Consider the following 19619-nt stretch of genomic DNA (forward strand, 5'->3'; position numbering starts at 1 on the left):
TTCAACCATGAACATGATTTTATGTACCAGAAATAAAAACACTGTTGAATCGCATGTGTGCGTGTAAGATTTACAGTTGTATGTATGTAAATTTCATGACAAGTACATGTATGAGTAAATTAATGGGGCACAGAAATGAATTAATTGTGAAACTAGTACTAGTATTGAATGGGATGTACATAATATTCAGTCACTGGCATTAGCCAACAAGCACACCCACTCCACAACCTAGTCTCCTATAGTTCATGTTACTGGCTAGGAACCACTGATTGCTTGTGACATCCAGCCACTCCACTGACTTGAGGTAGGAGCAGCCATCAAATCCTCCGATTGCAAACAGTTTACCACTGACAACGCTCAGTCCTACGCCACTCCTGCGACAGTTCATTGCAACCACAGAGGTCCAGGTGTCAGACACTGGGTCATACCTGCAGTGAGACAATAATTAGGGGGTGCAATAATATTCAGTCCCTCTGTACAGCAAAGCGACTATTATAATACATGTATGCATGAAGGTTAATTATTACTATGAGCTAAGTACATATACGTACATGGAAAGCATTCGTACATTTTGCTTTTGACCAACAATGTACATGCCGATAATGTATTATAATAGTCTCTTTGCTTGCACTGACTGAATATTAATAATTGAGTTCCACACATGAAATGTGCATGTGAATGTTAATCCACCATAGGCTGTGCTGTATACGCTGTAGGGTGTAGAATTTCAGCTAAAATAAACGTAATAACCTATGTTTGGACAGGTTGAGATCACCATAATACACCTGCACAGTTAACGTACCACAGAAACAAGGCACAGACATGTGCATGTTTTGGGGTATCATCTATAATTATGTACATGTATGCATTAAAGAGTAGATAATCTACACATATACACATGCAATCATACACAATTTTGTACTTGTGACATAATGTATTCAAGTTAACTTACATACTAGCTACCACCATCGATCACCACCCTCCCAATAATGCTAAGGAGAGAATTAGCAAAGAGTATATAATTTATGCGGTGTGTGAAAATTCCCTTTAATATCCATTCAACAACATAAGAGCCAATACAAGCGACTCCAACAACAATGGAATGTGGTTTGAATGGCTGTGTTCTGTTTAAATTACCATGAGCGTACGTACTTCTTCCTAATTTATAAGCAATATAGAAATATAAATTCAAAACTTCTTACAAGCCGGCACGTTATAATTTTATACGTGAAGCTTAAACTATTTTACAATCCCCTTCCAACGAAATCCCTCACCTTTCCACGGTGTTAAGTTCAGTATTCTCGTCCCTTCCACCCACGGCATAGATTAAGTTGTCCAACACGGCTGTACCAAGGTGCTTACGTCGACAGTTCATTGATGCAACCTCAGTCCACTGGTTGAGATCAGGGTCATATCTACAGCAATTGAGGCAACAATAATGTGTTTGCATGCAAAACATACATTGTATACCCACAAAAGTACGGTTATTGGAATTACACACAGCTAGCTCTTCCACTCTATTAGATAGAGAACACATAATACACATGCACTGACTGTATGCATTACACAGTCAGTGAATGGGGGCAGGGAGGGCAAATAATTAAATTTAAGTCTCTCATCCTAATGCGTAACACAGGAATATCTCTACCGTTTTCTCACTATAACAGAGGCGTAATCAGAGGATTTAACGTATTGTGACTACTCACTTCTCAACTGAGGCTAGGGGGAGGTTGCCGTCAGATCCTCCCACAGCATACAGGTAGTCTGACATGACAGCAACACCCACTCCCAATCGCCTGTTGGCCATAGCGGGTACAAGAGACCACTGGTTAGCGGCAGGGTTGTACCTGCAGAGGTAAGGGTAAAATAAAATTAATGTTGAAGCATGTAAGCTTGCTCTCTTTGAGCTTTAGTGCCCCACAATTGAGTGGGGAAGGCCAATTGAAAATGTTGATATTGTGTATAATATTTTAGAGAGCTCCAGCCATCACATGATACGCTTAGATAACAATTTCTCGATCATGAGCCAAAATCCATCCTTATTATGGGTACAGTATAATTTGATTACTCTCACATGAGTCTTAGATCATCAACTTTAGTAAGAGGAAAAGATAGTATATACAGTTCATGAGTGAGATTTCATGGTACACTACACATAGTGTACAGTACACAGTGTAACCTTAGTAACCTCACACAACACGTATTAAACAGTTTGGCTATAAATATAATTATAGATACACAGATACAGTTTCAAGCAAACATATACGTACACCCACGGAACTAGTACAGTGCAGGCCAAACACAATCAAATATCCACAACTCTTATGGCTACAAGACAGCCACTATGTATAGTAAAGTGAAAGTATACATGTACACAGCAGTGAAAACACACAGAATAAACTGGAAACAAGATGATAAAACATGTATAATCCATTTCGGACCATACAATACATTACTCACTTTTCCACGGAGCTCAGACAAGACAAACCATCCTGACCCCCTACGGCATATATCTCATCCCGCAGAATACCCACTCCAATGCTTGTCCGGCAGCTGCTCGTGGGAGGCAAGTTAGAGCACCACTGGTCCATCTTGGGGTCGTATCGCTCCATGCTATTCAGGTAGCTGCTACCATCATGGCCTCCTATAGCATACAAGAGCTCTCCAAATACGGCCACACCAACACCACACCGCCTCTTTGCCATAGTTGCAGCCACTTTCCATTCGTTAGTGCTCACGTTATACTTTTCCACCAGACTGATTGCATCGCCCGAACACCATCCACCGACGGCAAAGAGAATTTCGTCACATCTTATCAGACGCCTGGGTCTTGTCCTAGGTCCAGAGAGTTTTGAGCGCTGCTCAGGTAACAGGAGGTAATCTTTAGCTTCGTCCACAAGATCTCTACAATCCTCATTATGTCTGATAAGAGGCTCTGTACCCACCTTTGAGACGAGGTAGGTTCGATCCAGGAGGGGAAGGCGGACATGCGTCAATACATTTGCAAAGAATTTCTTACGATTCTCGGTATCGTGTTTGACCCATTTCATGACCGAATCGAACACTTGCTCTTCGTTCTGTACATACAAGTCATCACTCTTGAGCAGCGTGGCTAGATCATCCACACTGAGGTCGACAAACTCCTTCGAATCCAAAACGTCGAGATAGTGATGTCGTGCGTATAAATCAGCAGCTTTCTGTAAGGTTGGACAACTGTAAGTATCGGCAAACGATCTAATGCCAAGACAATTGCTTGAGTCAAGTTGTTTTTCGATGAATTTCGAGCATTGATCACGTATCCAGTTCAGTTGTAGTATACTGGCGGCTGGTAGTAGTTCCTGTGCATTTTCTTGTGTGATTTCAATAGTTGAAGTATAGCAATAATCAAGAAGAATAGCCATAATATTGGGAGGTATGTCATGAATAACAACAGTGGATTGCTTGCTCTCTTCGAGGGCTCCAGCAAACATAGCTCTGAAGTAGGGGCTGGAGCCAGCTAAGATGATCTTGTGTGCTTTGAACTGTTGGTTTTCGACTTGGATGGTTATATCGCAGAGTTTCTCATCTCTTTTTAGAGCTGTGATGGTTGAGATACAGTCTCCAAATAGCGAGTCATTCTTGCATTGCATGGTTCTCTTGATACTGTCTGAGTATAGAAAACCTGGATGTACAAGCAAATACAAATGGCTAGCTAAATGTACGTACAGTAATGGTACTACACTGTAAAAATACTTGACCAGGGTATACGGAAAGATAATAGACTGGTAGCTCTACCATAGATATGGCTCTACCATACATATACATCGAATCTCTGGCTCTACGTACATACCTTTAGATAGTCTGTGTGACATTAATCTGATCCAGAGCAAAGATATGCTAGGAGCTAGATAGTCTCGGTCCCAGGCCAGACTATGGAAAAGCTTAAACTGTCTGTACTGTCTGTCTGTTGACTCGCGCTCGCAGAGGAGTCCAAGCTCGAGAGGAGTCTGACAAAAAATGAACTGAGTATTTAGAAGTCTTTACTAAAGAAGCCACGCCCATAAACAACTAGAGGTCAAGGGTTTCTCAGTCCAGTCTATGAGAACCCTTGACCTCTAGTTAGTTGTCATGACAAAAGACAATAATGGCTGTGGAAGCTGCCATTTTCTCTCTCATAGAGTCTGGAGACAAAGAGGAGCTACTGGCAAAACTTCAAGAGTTGGAGGATGCACAGAATTCACTCTCTTATAGGAACAATCAGGGAAAAACTGCATTAGACTTGGCAGCCCTACTGGGGAAGGCTGATTGTGCTCAAGTCCTGGTGGAGAATGGAGCAGACCTTAACAAAGCCAACACTTCGGGTACATGTACATAATACTATAGGCCAGAATTTCCAGCATTCATAATTATACTTCTCAGCAGCCTTACGATCGAGTGTTAACATTAGGACAACTCTGGTCCGTTTTAGCTGATTGTGTATTAATTAAATAGATGTACTGCTGCACTGTGTACAAATGGTGTCCCTAAGAAACTGAATTGCCCAGGTTGTGTCTACTCTAGCAACATGCATGTATACATTGCGTGCAGACAGAATTGTTGATTAGTTCTTTCCCCCCTGTCTAGGCTACACTGCTCTCCACCAGAGTGCTGCCTGGGGGCGACTGGAGTGCCTCAAGACATTAGTTTCACTGGGAGCAGACCACCTGGTGCTCAACCAACACTCTGAGACTGCCAGGACCATAGCTCTGAGATACGGCAAAATAGAGTGTATGGAATACCTGGATGCAGTAGGTACGTCAGTATAAGCAGGAGCACATGAGTAGATAGAGCGTCTTACTACGCGGAAATGATATCGTCCTGCTATGTACAAACATTTCCATATAATAAATGTCACACCGCTGAGTGTTGCTAACATTATTCATTGTACTCACTATTATTAGATCAAACGCGCGTTATCAGCCACATATAGTACAGAGCACTTTACAAAAGGAAATGAGTTAGTTCTGCAATGCATAATTATAGTTAGTATAACAAAATCAGATTTTAAAGTACCACCGGATTCTGAGCCCTACCTCTTGTATAGTTCACATTGCATACACCCTTACCATCCAAGATTTTTAACCGTCTATAAACCAACTTGTATCAATCCAATGCAAGTCATCTAGTTTAGGCTCAGTATAAAATTATGCACAATAATCATGTACTTGTGATGTCTATAATTAAGTCCATAAACTCTCTCCTCCTCACACACACACACATGCACACAGATTCAAAATGCAAGCTCTCACAGGCAGTGAAGACAGCAAAGAACACTCTTGGGGACAGTGAGAAAATCAGTGGGAAGTGGAACAAAGACGACAGGTCAAAGGTTAACGGACTGTGCAATGAGACAAACGACTGGTTACAGTACAACCAAGATGCACACAGCAGTGCTGTCCAGCAACAGATAACTGACTTCGAGGCTCATTTTGAACCATACCTAGCCAAACTAACGCCACCAGATCTAAATAGCACTTAACGTTTGTGTTGCCCTGGACATTATTTCATGGACATGCAATTCATGTTGCTACAGTTGCAATAATAATAATAAATGAACAACTTGAGTGTGATGATTATGAAGATATAAACATTAAATAAATAGACAAAGAGTAAGAACAGAGGTTAGAATCGAGAGATAGACTGCTATCTGGTTGGTTTTCCAGCAGCCACAAGAGAGCTAACACTGTCCTTAGGGTTTGTATTGCTGATGAGATGGCTGCCACCTCTCTTGTGCTTGGGTCGTGGACTGCCTCCACTGGAGCTGCTACGAGAGTGAGCTATGGTGCCACTGACATCTACTGCTTGAAGGTTGGTGTTTTGCCTACAGAAACAAGCATATCATTAAGGCATGAGCGGTATCTATGAGCTAGTACACTAAGGGTGGGGTGGCCATCTGCATTCACATGTGACAAGTTACTTTAATGATCCATACCAAGTGGTATTGTGTGCATTCTCTCTCACCTGCCCAACTCTGATCCTCCCACAGTGAAAGTGCCTCTCGTCTTATCCACAAACAGTTGTAGCCCTTTACTGTTATCCTCTCCCTCATCTTTAGATTTGAACGTCTGGCCCTCAAAAATTTTAGCAATCACACTTCCAGGGTCTACTCTTGATTGCTCCACCTTTGAGCTCGTCTGAATAAGTGCCAGTTTTCTTGTGCTCCCAGAAAGCGATTCGATATCTTGACTCCCCCAACTTCCCATAGAGCGCTCTGAAAGTGTTGAGTATGCGGAGGTTGATTTCGAACTTTGCCCTGATAGTAAGCTTTGCTGTCTTCTGTGCAGTTTGTGAGACGAGGTGCCGTTCATGCTGAAACTAGTGTGTCTTCTGTGAGATTGTGATCTGTTAGGAAGTGAGTGTGCACCGTTATCGGGGGGTAGCACTTCTAATATAGGTCTTTGTTGGTGATCTCCACTGCCTAGAGAGTTGCTGCGAGTGGTTTTCATTGAGGGTGAGAGGCTTAGTGGAATTTTTTCTTGTGAGCCGACTGTTTCGTTTTCAGAAGGTGGTGAACTAGGTGACCGAGGTGTGGCTGTTGATTGGGTCTCCTCGGTGATGCTGTCAGAGTTTTGTGTGCTGCACACCTCCTCCTGGTCAGACGAGACAGCTGTAAGGGAATTGAAAGGTATCAAATAATTAAATTTCAACAAACAACAACAACAACAGAGCTTGTATATTCTCAAAAATCACAATAAAAAACACATAGTATGGGATATCCCAATAAGCAGCTCCTCGGCAAAACAATTACACAAACATGTAGATGTAGCTAAAACTTTGCATATTCACACACACACACACACACACACACACACACAATCATACCTGAGGCTGACTCACTATCGTTGATCTCCAGTAGGCTCCCTGCACAGCTGCTTTTGGCCCCCTCCCCAGAACTACTATTTCTATTACGCATGCTTGGGCTGGCCCCTCCAATGAGAAGACTACTCCCACTCAAGGAACTCGCCGTAGAGGCTCGTTGGTGGTTTAAAACAGAGGCGTGTCTAGTAGAGCTCTGGAAGTCTTGCTGTATACCTTCATCCTCCGGTTCGTTTAAGTCCCACACGCGGCCACGAGGACTGTGAGTGTGTGTGTGTGTGGTGGATGAATATGAGAGAGGGTTGGGGTTGTCCTCATAATTATAATTATGAAGCCAGTACTACTCATTATCAGCCCATTACCCTGACCACTAAACAGGTGGCCATCCATCATGGATAACATAATTATAGGCTAACTTCCCCAAGATGCCCTCAACCCACAACATCTGTATTCTGGTTACACACAACACACACTAACAAAGCCTTTTGTTACATCAGCAGCACTTTCACTATAAACACAGGGACACACACTATAATAGAGGGAAATGAGATTACCACAGAAACACTTACACTTTAAAGACAGAATCGCCTGATGTTTGCTTCAAAGAGATCTTAACTTTGAGTATAGAGTTGTCTGGTTTGTGCTTTGACTCGTTGTAACTCTCCAGAAGGTACTTGCGTTGAATCTCGCTGCTTCCTGCGTACTCAGCCAGATTGATTGTGACATAGCCAAGCTGTGGATAGGAGAGGGATAGTTAGTTAGGCAGAGGGAGGGGTTGTGTTTGTATGTGTTTGTGAACAGCCGAACAATAAAATGATCTCAAAGTTGCAATCAAATTCACAACAAACATATGCCACACAGCTCAAAAATGAGAATTATAGCCTGGGCCCAGCGCACAATGATTTTACAGATCTATCTAATTCGTGAGACTGATACATAATTATTATGTGCACGCATCGACCCTAACGAGCATACAATGACATGAAGGATTTTAACACAAATCATTTAGAAATAATTATCGATTACAAAAGCCTGCGTTACAGATGATTACAGATGATTAGGCAGCCAGACTAATCAGAATCAATGTAACACAATATACATGTAGTCAGCTGATAGGCTGTTAGTCTTATAGTAAACACACACGCTGCAAGAAGGCTGCCAGCTCTTGTTACTATAGCTGGTTGTCAAGCTATTAGGCTTTGAGTGTATGGAATTCAAGATATGCTGTACCATTCTAGTGGCAATTTACGACTTTCACAAAAGCTGGGGGAGTGGGTGTTAAATTAATCACGTTAACTACGAAGCCCTTATATTGTATTACTTTCCCAAGCGTATTATCAGTTAGCACGATCAGGTCACAAAGGTACATGCACTTGAATACACGTGCATGTAAACACACCCATCCACAATCAAAACCATGCTACGTACACTAATTATAGGTACAAGATTTCAACAAGCTTTTGAGAAAATTCCTTTATTGGACACACAATAGGCACAATAGTCTCACCTTCTTGTAGGTCAGTCCTCCCTTTGTTTCCTGAATAGACAAAAGAACAGTTTTGATGATTGGTTCATGTACATATATATATATACATGTACATGACAATATTTTGTACGTTGAAACCCTAAGACTATTGTTCCATCTATAACTACCTGCTACACACCGGTAGGAATGGAATAGTGTTGTCAAACAGATGTATATAATATTGAACGTTAAGAGGAAGGTAGTGAAAGTTGCATGTCTCTAAGAAAGCTGTCAATGGTCTAATTAACCCTACACCTGTGCACTCTGCATATAGTTCATCTGGGTTCATGTACGGTAAATTATTGTGCAGAGCAATTAATATCACACCACCTCCACACAACATGTGACTGTTGTCGTACAGCACATGACATTACTTAGCCTGTGTTGTGCTAGGGAACAAGTACCGCGCGTATTTAATAACACAACATTGCATAATGACTTTGAATGTTGTCTACAAGCAGTACATGAATACAGGTTATGCTCAGGTATTAGGGTATTCACGAGTATTACATGCACGGCACCCCACACAGCCCAGCCTGTAGGTCTGGTTGTATCAGTAGGTTAGGTTGCACTCCCATGGCAATATACAAACATTTCTCATCATTAATGCAACATTTTATGAATACATCGCATATTATCTTTCCAGCTAGATCGTGAGCACAAATCCTCTCTTCTAAAACAAACAGCCCAACAGATTGTAACAATTCTTTGAGTTTGCCTGCTCAGACTGACAGATCAGACCTAGCCCATAAACAAGGAGCCACTAGCAGGTTGACTAGACTACACTCGGCTGACATATACAATGTGAAAACACCAAGTGTTCAATTCACAGACAAGACATTAGCTGAAATAGCAGCTCTTGGCTCGACTAAAATGTTCAACTCTAGTATCTAAAAGCCCTCTCTTTATAGGGTTGCAAGCATGCACCATATACATGTAATAGATGTGCAAGCTGACATAGAGAATCTCAATAAGGACATCCCACTTCGCTAGTTATGGGACACCATTCACTGAGCCAGACAGGAAAATCAGGTTTGAACAGGTGTAATGTATACCAACAGGTTAAGGTCCCCCCTCCCCTGTGTACGTAAGAACGCTATGTAATCACAATTTCCTGCACACTGCACCCGATGCAACCTAGCTATAACAGATGTGTCTATGTTTTGCCAATGACCAACACAATCATCTACAAGTGACTTGTACACAAGTCAAAACATACAGCACTGTGAAACCTAAACAGAGTTCATCCGATAGCAGCTGCAGTAAACAGATAAAGGAACAGAAAACTAGACCCAGTGTAGAGGCAGGTGGTCAAGACATGGTTTCAATTCCTCAAACAACAAGTGTGCTTACGGTTTGAGTATGGTTTCAAGTTCCTGTGTTTCTGTGCTTATATTTGAATTTGAACATTAGCAAGACTTTAAATGTAAGTGTGTATAAACATTCACTCGTGCTAAAGATTAACAGTGGTGGGTGCTTTAAAAGTGATGAGTGAAACTCTTTGCAAAATTAACTTATTAGTGTTGTATATGTAAATGAACGAGTCCCAATCTTACACCAATAAACACTCCGCCTACTACACTCAACACAATTTGAACGCACTACCTCAACTAAAGCTTCTCACTTGCTGGTAGTAAAGTTCTAAAGGAGAATTGTCGCTATAGAGACGGGTCAATTGACTAAGCCAAGTTGATTAAGTGGAATGTGTTCTCTTTATGCTACAAGGGTATAATAAGTTATAACGTCTTTTGAAAACTAAATGAGCTGCACTAAACAGAAGCTATGCAATTATACTGTAAAAGGCATGAGCACCCCATGTATGTATATGTAGTGGTATGATTTACATCAGCAAATGATAGTTCAGATTCAGATTGTGGTACAATTACATAGCCTCAGGTGATGAAAGGTACAGATTTGTGGATACCCCAACCATGATGTAATGCCTCAGTCGTAGGACAATAGGAAGTCCACAATAACACAATTATGACACTCTGCACAGGTAACTGCTGCAATTTCCCTCTAATCTAATAGCTAAGCAACTTGCACAATGAAGCTATCACTGAATGTAAATTCAGGTTCGAAAATTAATAAGATGCTCTATGACGGTGCAGTTTAAATGCAGATATAATTATTTCAGTTCCTGATGTTTTACGGTGCAACTTTTAGGCCGTGCAAGGTAACACAGTTTTTACTTCCCTCAGTAGTTCATTAAGAACTCCTGCTTCCCTTCAGTCAACTTATTCTGGAAATAAGAAGTTTCAGTCAATATTTTACAAACCTTTCGTATTGAGACTTTGCACATGCATGGCTCCAACTCTCCGGTAGTTTGACTGGCATATATCTTACAGTGGAACTCTAGTACCTGATCCCATCGAATACAGTGGTTCTTCAGGTCACATCTGTGTGTGTGTGTATGTGTGTGGGTGGGTGTGGGCGACGTGTGTGTGTGGGTGGGTGTGGGTGACATGTGTGTGTGCGTGTGTGTGAATCAGTTACACCAACTGTAGCAATACTTGTCTGGATTCGCATATGAGAGAATCAGACACCATACGTTTGAATGAAGCATGCATGGCATACTATATTTATACAGCTCTTTACATATATTTAACCTGTTTGTGATTGATACGGTCTATTGAGTTCATGCTGGCGCCTACATGTAGGTTTAACATACCTTCTTGATATCTCAGAGTAGTTGCCTCCATCCTTGAGTCTCAGCTTGGCAAAGAGGACTCCTGTAACGTAAGTACAGTTGAGCAAATCTTGTAGACAAAAAGTGACATCAAAATGAAATTTCTTCTTTTGACGTGTAAGAAGTCCAGCAGCAGAGGCTAAGCTACTTAACATAGACATCTAGCTAACTCCTAAAGATAGTCTCTGTGAAACAATTAAGACTTACTACTCTCTATTTTAATAATAGCATGGCTAGATATAGATTGTTGATGAGATTTATAGCTGAGACAACATGCGATATGCGATATGCACGATTCGATTCATGCATAGACAAACAAAGATACCCACCACGCCCACCTACGACCACCCTCCCACTTCAAATAGGAACGAATCGTTCAAACACTTTGGAAGCTCGGATCACTCAACATGGTACATGGTAACTTCATACTTAACTTTGTGAACACAGGATAGTTGGAGCATGCAGATACGCTAGGTGTATAATTAGATACCCTTTTCAGTATTTAGTATAGATACAATAGTTAAGTACATTGTTTCCCATATGCTAAATATTATTTTGTCCCCTACCCAATTGAATGTTTAGTTGGGGAATAGTATCGTTCATTTATGAAAGTAGTGACACACCCCCCCCCCCCAGGCCACAGTGACGGACAGACTGGTGGGGTCAGGCCTCATCTCCGTCTCACTGCTCATATTCACGTACTACACACTCTGGGTCATGGTACTGGTGAGTCCGTTACTACATGACTGGCTGAGTACTAAAATGTAGGAATTTTACGTATACATTGGAATCTTCAAAATTATTATATTCATGACAATTGTCCCATAATTATTCGAGGTTTTATTTACTGTTGTTTGTGGAGAGGCATATTTATTACTTAGTGTCAGAGTGCCTAATATTGAACGTTCCCGTACATGTAGCTTCTAACATACTGTTCAATTATCCCTACAGCCATTTGTTGAGGAGGATCATGTGATCCATTCGTACTTCCTCCCTCGCTGGTATGCAGTGGCCCTTCCTGTGGTACTGGGGGTGTGTCTACTGGCCGCCATAGGAGTTTTTGTGGGTGTGATCATTGTGAAGGACAATGCCAGGAAAAAGGCGAAAAAGACAAGTTAGAACAATTAATTACATTCTCGATAAGATTAATACGTTTTTTGCATGTACTTTTTGCATGTACAATCATGAACATCAATTAAGAAATTGTCAATCTTAAATTCGGACTGTGTTAAAACTGCAAGGTTAATTGAACAAAACAATGGTTTCAAAATAAATACAATGTGTATATACGTAGAGCACTAGACTAGTATACAATGGAAAGAAGATAAAAATGAAGGTGTGTGATGAGCTTTGCAGCGGTTTAAAAAACAAGGAGACACATACACAAACATGACATAAGTAGTACTTGAGTGGTTCAAAAAGGTTTTAAAAAGATGACGCTGAGACAAGATACACAACTACGTACGGTAAACACGGTTATAGGTTTTTGGTTCAAACGCTGGTCCCTGATGGTGAGCGTGGGAGATAGTGTCCCCTGACCAGATGCATGGCTCTATGCACGGCATCAGGGATGTTAGTGAAGATGGGAACTCTGTTCTTGTTGGCCACACTGGCCAGGTAGGCACGGCCTCGATTATAGTCCTTGATGGCACGAGCACTCAACTGAACACGAGACGGGGGCAGTGATTATACTTATGTACATGTACGTGCATCGTTCAGAACAATACGGTTCTCTCTTTATGTGCATGGCAAAAGAGGCTCTCTAGTGAATCTAAATTACAGCATACGTGTAGCTAATACTTTGTTACTATAAGAATTTGTGCAAAATGGGCCTATTATGGCAAGATACGTAAATAACTATAATCTGCAGAACTGGTACGTATGATCATAAACACACTCATTGTGTTCACCTTCATCCCCTCAATCTCCGTGCCCCCGTCACATGATATATCCACCAGACAGAGAACCATCTTCCTGCCTGCCCCTATGTAATAGGCCACCTCCACCATAGAGGCCACAGAGAGAGTGTCCCCACACACAACAAACAATAGGACATCGCTGTGCTCCTTCGCTTCCCTCTCTATAGGAATCATCCTCACGTCCCAGTGCTGCACTTGAGGGTTGAAGTAAGACACACCCGTTTGTCTGTGTGTGCATATGTGTGTGCGGAGAGGTCATAACATTAGGAGTATAGAGTATAATAATTAATGTACATATAAGTATAATTATATATCTGGATTTTATATAGGACCTTTTTAGTCCACGTACCGTTTACAGGTACACTATAATTATTATATAACAGTGAAAATATTGAAGCTAAAAGGTACATTGGACGGTTTTGTCAGCTAAGATGTGTGGTAAGTTAATTTGTGAAAGTGAACAGTGAAAACATCCCATAATGAGTCACCAACAACATATGGTAAGCAAGGTAATGAGCGTAGCAATCTGACTTCTGACTGTGGGGGATCACCTGAATGTAGGCACTGCTATCTCAGTCCTCCATGTTGTGTGTCCACAAGAGCCCCCCAGGAAGACGTCATAGTGAGAGGTCTGAGTGGGGTGTGTGGGTGGAGTGGGCCACAGCCAACCTGAAAGTGTAGGGTAATCAACATCAATACTGCTTCCCGACTCACGCTAGCTATCAGTTTCAGGTACATTGTACCTACTAACTTTCAGGTACCTACACTGTAACAGTTTCATGCATCTACATGTACCAGTTTCAGGTATAAAGTCAAGTCGAATACATTCATGTACGTACGTATAAATTATATGATGCTACATGTACTGTATATCACAACTGGTATTATTGGCGAAGTGTTTAAACAGGACACTGAGATGCTGAAACTTGACTGTGTACGTTACATGTATTTAGTGAACCGACACAAACATTGAACACTGTACAGGTACGTCATATCTATTCAAGCAGCACTCACCACTGATCCACTGTATTGGAGCAGTGAGATAGGCCAGTCCAACCAGCAATGACCCATTCCCAGCTTCCTCAGACACTTGGGCGTACCTCAGCTCAGCATACACCATGCAGAAGTCATCGAACGTCAGCCCCTGTTCCTCGTAACGGGAGAGGAGCTCGTTGGAGCGTATAGTTTGGTCCACCTTCTTACAGCCCAGCTGGTTGTACATGGCATGAGTGTCAATGTGTACAGAGCGAAATGCCAGCACAGCCTGCAGCGGGAAGTGATACAATCAAGCCTTATTTCAGAGAGTAAAGATAACTGATTGAAGGTACATATACATAACGCTCGAAAATGGGTGATCTACATACGTAGTCTAGTTTTAATTAGTACATGTATTAAACAGAAATCCTCTTTTATGTGGAATACATTTTACTCTACCCCTCTCCACCATGACCCACCCACCTCCTGCAGTGATAGTGACCCCTTCCTGTTGGTGTCGTACATTAGGAAGACCTGTTTGAGGAGGGCTAGTCTCTCCCCCAGACCGTGATTGCGAGGTACAGACAGACAGCGTGTAGAGCTTGAATACTGGGACACTGACATGCCACCCTTCAGAATCTGGGGAAGAAACATGAGAACTTGAATTGTATGGTACGCTGTACATATTTATGATCAACAGTCATGTACCTCTGAAGATGCTTTGACCCCATCTTGTACTGAGAGTGCTAGGAGCGACCCGCCTGTCTCGAGCAGACTGCGTACAAATGCCCTCCCCCTGTTCAGATCCTCCACCTCCCTACTGGACAACTGGTCGTCCCCTATCCTGGGACTGTCCTTGAGTATGTCGTCCACCACTACCACTAGGTCACGACCCATACCTATATGTACATGTACATATTTAACATGTACGTGCATAAAAGGAGTTTGTCAGTTGGCATCTTTACAATGAATCAGTGCCATAAAGTAATCAACTACAATGGCCATTCTCTTAAACTGAATCATGTGTATTGTAACAGTAATGGTTGTACGTAGCTACAGTAAAAACGTGTATGCTACAAACAGGGCCCTGCTATTACACAAATTTGCTCCAAGAAACTTTATGCATGAAGCATGCACAAATTTAGATGACCAACTTACCAGCAAAGAAAGCCATCTCTACCATGGAGGAGACAGCTCGTGTCTGGCTGTCTATAACAAAGAAGAGTAATGAGGCAGCATCCTTGGCCCTCTCCTCTACCTCTATCAGCTCAGGGTACCATTCGTCCACTTGCTGGGGGTATGGGAGTAAAGGGTCATTACCTTGTGAGAGTACAGAGTAGTATTACGATGGTCTACAGTGGAACCTCCGCTAAATGTCCCTCCGAAATATAAGGACACGTATTTATTAAGGACAGTGCTTCCGTTGCCAAAATTTACTTTCCTTCACAAAATATAAACCTTCAAACAAGCGACAACCTCTCTACAAAGAACAACATTTTGGTTGGTACCAAAATGTCCTTTACTGATTGCCCTACTCACAGGATTGTAATAAGTGACTCCCTCGGCCTGCAGTGCTGGAATGGCATGGTCCCTCCTCCAGGTGGTGGGGTTACACGATCCGCCCAAGAACACCTCAGCGGACTGTCGGGAGGCGTGGCAGTTCATAACAGCTGGTGCGGTTTTAGGAGGGTGGTTAGTTACTCCTCTGCAATATACACAAAGGTAACACTTTGTCTGAACATCGATTAGAATAGTGGTTGCATGAGCAAAATGTAGATTGGTTGTACATGCACAAACTATAAAACTAAGGTATTCAATTCCTCACGCATTGTGTGTAAACTTGGTGGTTTATAATGAAACACTATACAGCCAACACACACACACACACACCATAGATAGAACAGTAACAGGGACTGGAAACGAAAATATTTGCGTGAAACACTCCGCGTTATAGGGTGTGGCTAAAACTACCGTATTACTAGAATATTTTGCGAGTGAAAAATCTTTACGAATGAGCCAAATCAGCAGAAAATTTGACCCTTTGCGATCTAACTATTGCGTTCTGGCAAGGATCGTGTGTATTAATTTACTCAGTACTAATTTAAGTTTTGCGATTTTATTGTTGCGAATTGCTCACACAATTCGCATATGTTTGATGATCGCAAAACATTCTAGTAATACGGTACTAATTAAGTATTATTTTTATAGTCAGCATGTTCATTACCTGTCTTGACTGCTCTACAATGTAGAAGCAGTGAAATTGATATTGATTTTCCTAAAAGTAAAGAGAATCTAGGTATAAAAGGTCGACTAAGCCACTCAGCCACTATCATTAAGCTAAACAAGAAGGCTTACTATGAAGTCGTGGGAGGTCAAGGCCCGTGGTGTGTCTAAAAGTATACTAAAGTAGTTTGAAGGACTATACTGCAAATGTTTATGAACAGTACAGCTTATATCCATAACATAAAGCCATTCTATGTAGCACTTAGATACATAATAACCAAGTCAAGCAATGTCTTTTGCTGTTTTGACTTCACAGCAGAGAAAGAGAAAAGTTGACATAGAGTAATTCAAACTAAACTCAACAAAAATTGGAAACAGAGTAAAGACAACGGACTTAGAGCTTGTCAGTGGTATAAACTTACTTCTCTAGAGTACCTCCCAGCCCCTGAGTGATCACTAGTGGATAGGAGAGCTAGAAACAGTTAAAATACATGCAGAAAGATCAACCACGAAAATATTCGCGAGCGCGAAATATAACGCAGAGCGTTTCAACCTTTTTACACAGAGAGGCCCGTTCGTTTCCAATCCCCTTCCTTTTCAATCTATGCACACACACACACCTGTCAGCACCACTCTCGTCGCCATTCACTGGGTATTTCTTTTTAAGCTCGAGTACCTCCACACAGCACACACAGAACTCCCCCCAGGAGAGCCCCTCCCCCACAGTGGACTGCCCACGCACTTGGAGTTCCTTGGAGACAGACAACAGCTGTTGAACTACAAAGGGGGATACAATATAGAGTACAATAAGCTTTTTCATAATGAGCTATTCATGTTCTAGTCTACAAGCTATACAGTTCACGTGTGACACCTCTAAATTTGAGGAAAGTGTCCTGTTTATCCTGTTTATCAAGGAATCGTTCTCGCTTCTATTGAGAAGAATGACTGAGGATGACATCTGAGCTCATCTCAATCAATAGAGCAATATCAATCACAATTGCTGAGCATAGGTGCTTGTTAAACCACAATGCTGACTAACTATCACACACCTTGATTTCCAGAGATGGGTAGGTCAAGGGACTTGAGTGCTGTGGAGAGGGGGTGTGCCTCACCACCCCCGTCTGTACTCTCCCGTTGGGGGTGGAAGTGGTCTGCATAGGAGGCGACCAACCTCCTGTGGCGGATTAGAGGAGTAGGTAGATTCGCAAGCCAGCAATTTTGCATGTGTAGAGACATTGCAGTGCAGTATCACTGCTTTTATAAGGTGCCTCAAGTATAAGTACATTTACTGGCTGGCGTTCTGTTCTCGAGGCTATAGTAATAATTATCACCAACACATTACGCAATTTAAATTCCAACGAGACAACTCTCAACACGGCAGCTGGCCAGTCCCTTTCTCCTCAATAAATTAAACCACAACACTGTCTATCACTATACCATAGATACTAGTATCATAGATAGTAAAGTTATGCTATTTATACATGTAGTAGAATCTATAGTATATTAAAAAGCATGTATTTCGTATCAACTAGAGCGTTTAAACTCACCTGGTGAACTCGCCAGCAGAGGCAAGTGCGTCTACACTCTTCTCAGCCATGTTAGGGACCAGCTTTAGTGTATTGATGATACACAATTATTATACAATGCAATAGGGGTTGGTATTTAATAGTGGGCGTGTGGTTTACTAAGGTAAATATTGATAGATCTACTAACTTTACCACCAGGTGACCCATGTGGCTTTTTGTGTGAATTGATTGATCCCACATGTCCCATGCATGATGGTTGTTCAGATGCTCCTCTCCCTCCCTACTGAAGTACTGCTCCAGGTCACTGACTACCTGCCTGCCTATGACAAGCTGGGTCTCCGTATCTCCTGCAGAGGTTCTACTCTCTCCTTGGCCACCCTCGTGCCTGGAGTTCCCTTGTGTGGAAGAATTGTCGCAGAAGAAACCAAGATTTCAAAGCTCTCAGACTGGCACTGGGACTGTCTCTCTCGTATGTTCAATATGTGCACATATCGTATATGTCAAAATCAAAGAAGTTTCCTAACTCAAAGTTTTTCCCTCAAATTGGGAAATGCAAACAAATACGCTACTTGTCATTGACTGGAACATTTTTCGAATCTGTAAAGCAGAACACACTTGAACAGTTGCTGTCTGAATTACCCTCCCTCTACTGCCTTAGTGTGGCAGGAAATGAATGTTCTGCTGTAAGCGCTGCTAAAGCATCGAACAGTTTGGAGATCCTCAGTATTATTACTAAAGATGAAGGGTACGTTGCTTTGCACACTTGGAAAGAGTGTAGGTATATGCCTCCAAATCTGACATTACATTGCCCTGAGTTCATAGACTTTCATTATTGTCTATTGCCACTACTAACAAGTAGCGACCACCCAGCACAGTTGTCTATCTACCCAAATTGTTCTCCAATTGCTGAAAATGTTGTCAACAAGTACCCAATTTTTAGTTTGTCATTGTACCCACATGTTAAGCTGGTGACTTGCCCGACTGCATCGGTTTGTTCCTCAGCCCCACACTCCTCAGATCTGATCCTCTCTTGTATATAGCAACTCCTCCAATCAAGATTCTGTCAGTGTCAGTGCTACCGTGTACAATCAGGATAATATACTTTCACGTGGTATTTCGTTCTCATTTTTGCCATCAAGCATCGAATCACTCTAGAATGTATACATTAGTTTCTGCTGACCTTACGCTAATCTCTGTATTGTGTCCAAAGCTTGTAAATCTTAATATTCAACGTTGTACGGATGCTTTACAGGATTTACTAGGATTAGCCGAAATCGGTTCAAATTGTACTGGTTTAACTGCTCTGAATATAACGGGAATTCATAATATTGAGAGTTTATCTTCTCTCTGGGAGGTTCTATCAAGTATGAAAAAACTGCGTTACTTGTCAATGGGTTATTCATTCCTTGCTGAAAGGCGTTTTGATCGTTTTGAGAATGTGAACTTGGCAAAAATGAATTTATTTGCAATCGATATCACTTCTTCAGGTACTTATTGTGACAATGATAGTCATTGTAGCTCTCCAAGTCGAAAAGCTCCTGCCAGCTTTTCAAAAGTTGCATTACTTAATCTCACTGTCGTGTTAATCAACAAGCCATTGACCCCACTCGACCTAACGAATGTCCTCCCCAACCTGCCTTGCCTTAAAGAGTTAATTATTACAATTTATTTGCATTCATATGGCTGGCTGACGTTACCAACTGATACAGATTGCTACTCATCTCTGAAGAGGCTTTATATCGAGTATTATTCATTTGTATTTCTGATGATCTAGCCCGAGCTCTCTCTCAGTCTCCATCCCTGACGTATTTATACCTCGATGTCGGACAGTTAAGTTGGAACTAGTATGCAATTGTTGTTGTCTCTGTGAATGCTATATTTGGGTGAATGGAGAAAAAGTTTTAGGACTATTATTAACAGAGCTCAAT

At 41.7% G+C, this 19619-nt stretch overlaps 5 protein-coding genes across 6 annotated transcripts in view; 3 read left to right on the forward strand and 2 right to left on the reverse strand.

Moving 5' to 3' along the window:
* The window catches only part of LOC135343037 (gelsolin-like protein 1), a 133219-nt gene that overhangs the window by 32164 nt on the left and 81436 nt on the right, over positions 1-19619 (forward strand). The window lies entirely within an intron of this gene.
* Positions 20-11361, reverse strand: LOC135342486 (uncharacterized). Its single transcript, XM_064539216.1, has 13 exons — positions 11031-11361; positions 10638-10758; positions 8342-8371; positions 7404-7567; positions 6841-7094; positions 5980-6625; positions 5663-5839; positions 5237-5356; positions 3830-4017; positions 2461-3661; positions 1707-1847; positions 1275-1415; positions 20-428 (listed from the first exon to the last, which is right to left on the reverse strand). Exons 1-13 carry the CDS (start codon positions 11207-11209, stop codon positions 200-202), a joined length of 3591 nt encoding a protein of 1196 aa, XP_064395286.1. The 5' UTR covers positions 11210-11361; the 3' UTR covers positions 20-199.
* On the forward strand, positions 4084-5591 carry LOC135343044 (ankyrin repeat domain-containing protein 45-like). The gene is made up of 3 exons (XM_064539975.1): positions 4084-4340; positions 4603-4770; positions 5247-5591. The coding sequence occupies exons 1-3, from the start codon at positions 4124-4126 to the stop codon at positions 5495-5497; spliced, it is 636 nt and encodes a 211-aa protein (XP_064396045.1). The 5' UTR covers positions 4084-4123; the 3' UTR covers positions 5498-5591.
* Positions 11359-12271, forward strand: LOC135343049 (dolichol phosphate-mannose biosynthesis regulatory protein-like). Its single transcript, XM_064539989.1, has 3 exons — positions 11359-11458; positions 11685-11774; positions 12000-12271. The coding sequence occupies exons 1-3, from the start codon at positions 11456-11458 to the stop codon at positions 12165-12167; spliced, it is 261 nt and encodes an 86-aa protein (XP_064396059.1). The 5' UTR covers positions 11359-11455; the 3' UTR covers positions 12168-12271.
* Positions 12240-17867, reverse strand: LOC135343031 (uncharacterized). Its single transcript, XM_064539957.1, has 11 exons — positions 17713-17867; positions 17215-17339; positions 16786-16942; positions 15482-15647; positions 15101-15233; positions 14651-14841; positions 14426-14581; positions 13982-14231; positions 13519-13636; positions 12959-13193; positions 12240-12710 (listed from the first exon to the last, which is right to left on the reverse strand). The coding sequence occupies exons 1-11, from the start codon at positions 17760-17762 to the stop codon at positions 12540-12542; spliced, it is 1752 nt and encodes a 583-aa protein (XP_064396027.1). The 5' UTR covers positions 17763-17867; the 3' UTR covers positions 12240-12539.

This window comes from Halichondria panicea, chromosome 10, assembly GCF_963675165.1.
Source record: "Halichondria panicea chromosome 10, odHalPani1.1, whole genome shotgun sequence".
In the NCBI taxonomy this organism is placed as follows: domain Eukaryota; kingdom Metazoa; phylum Porifera; class Demospongiae; order Suberitida; family Halichondriidae; genus Halichondria; species Halichondria panicea.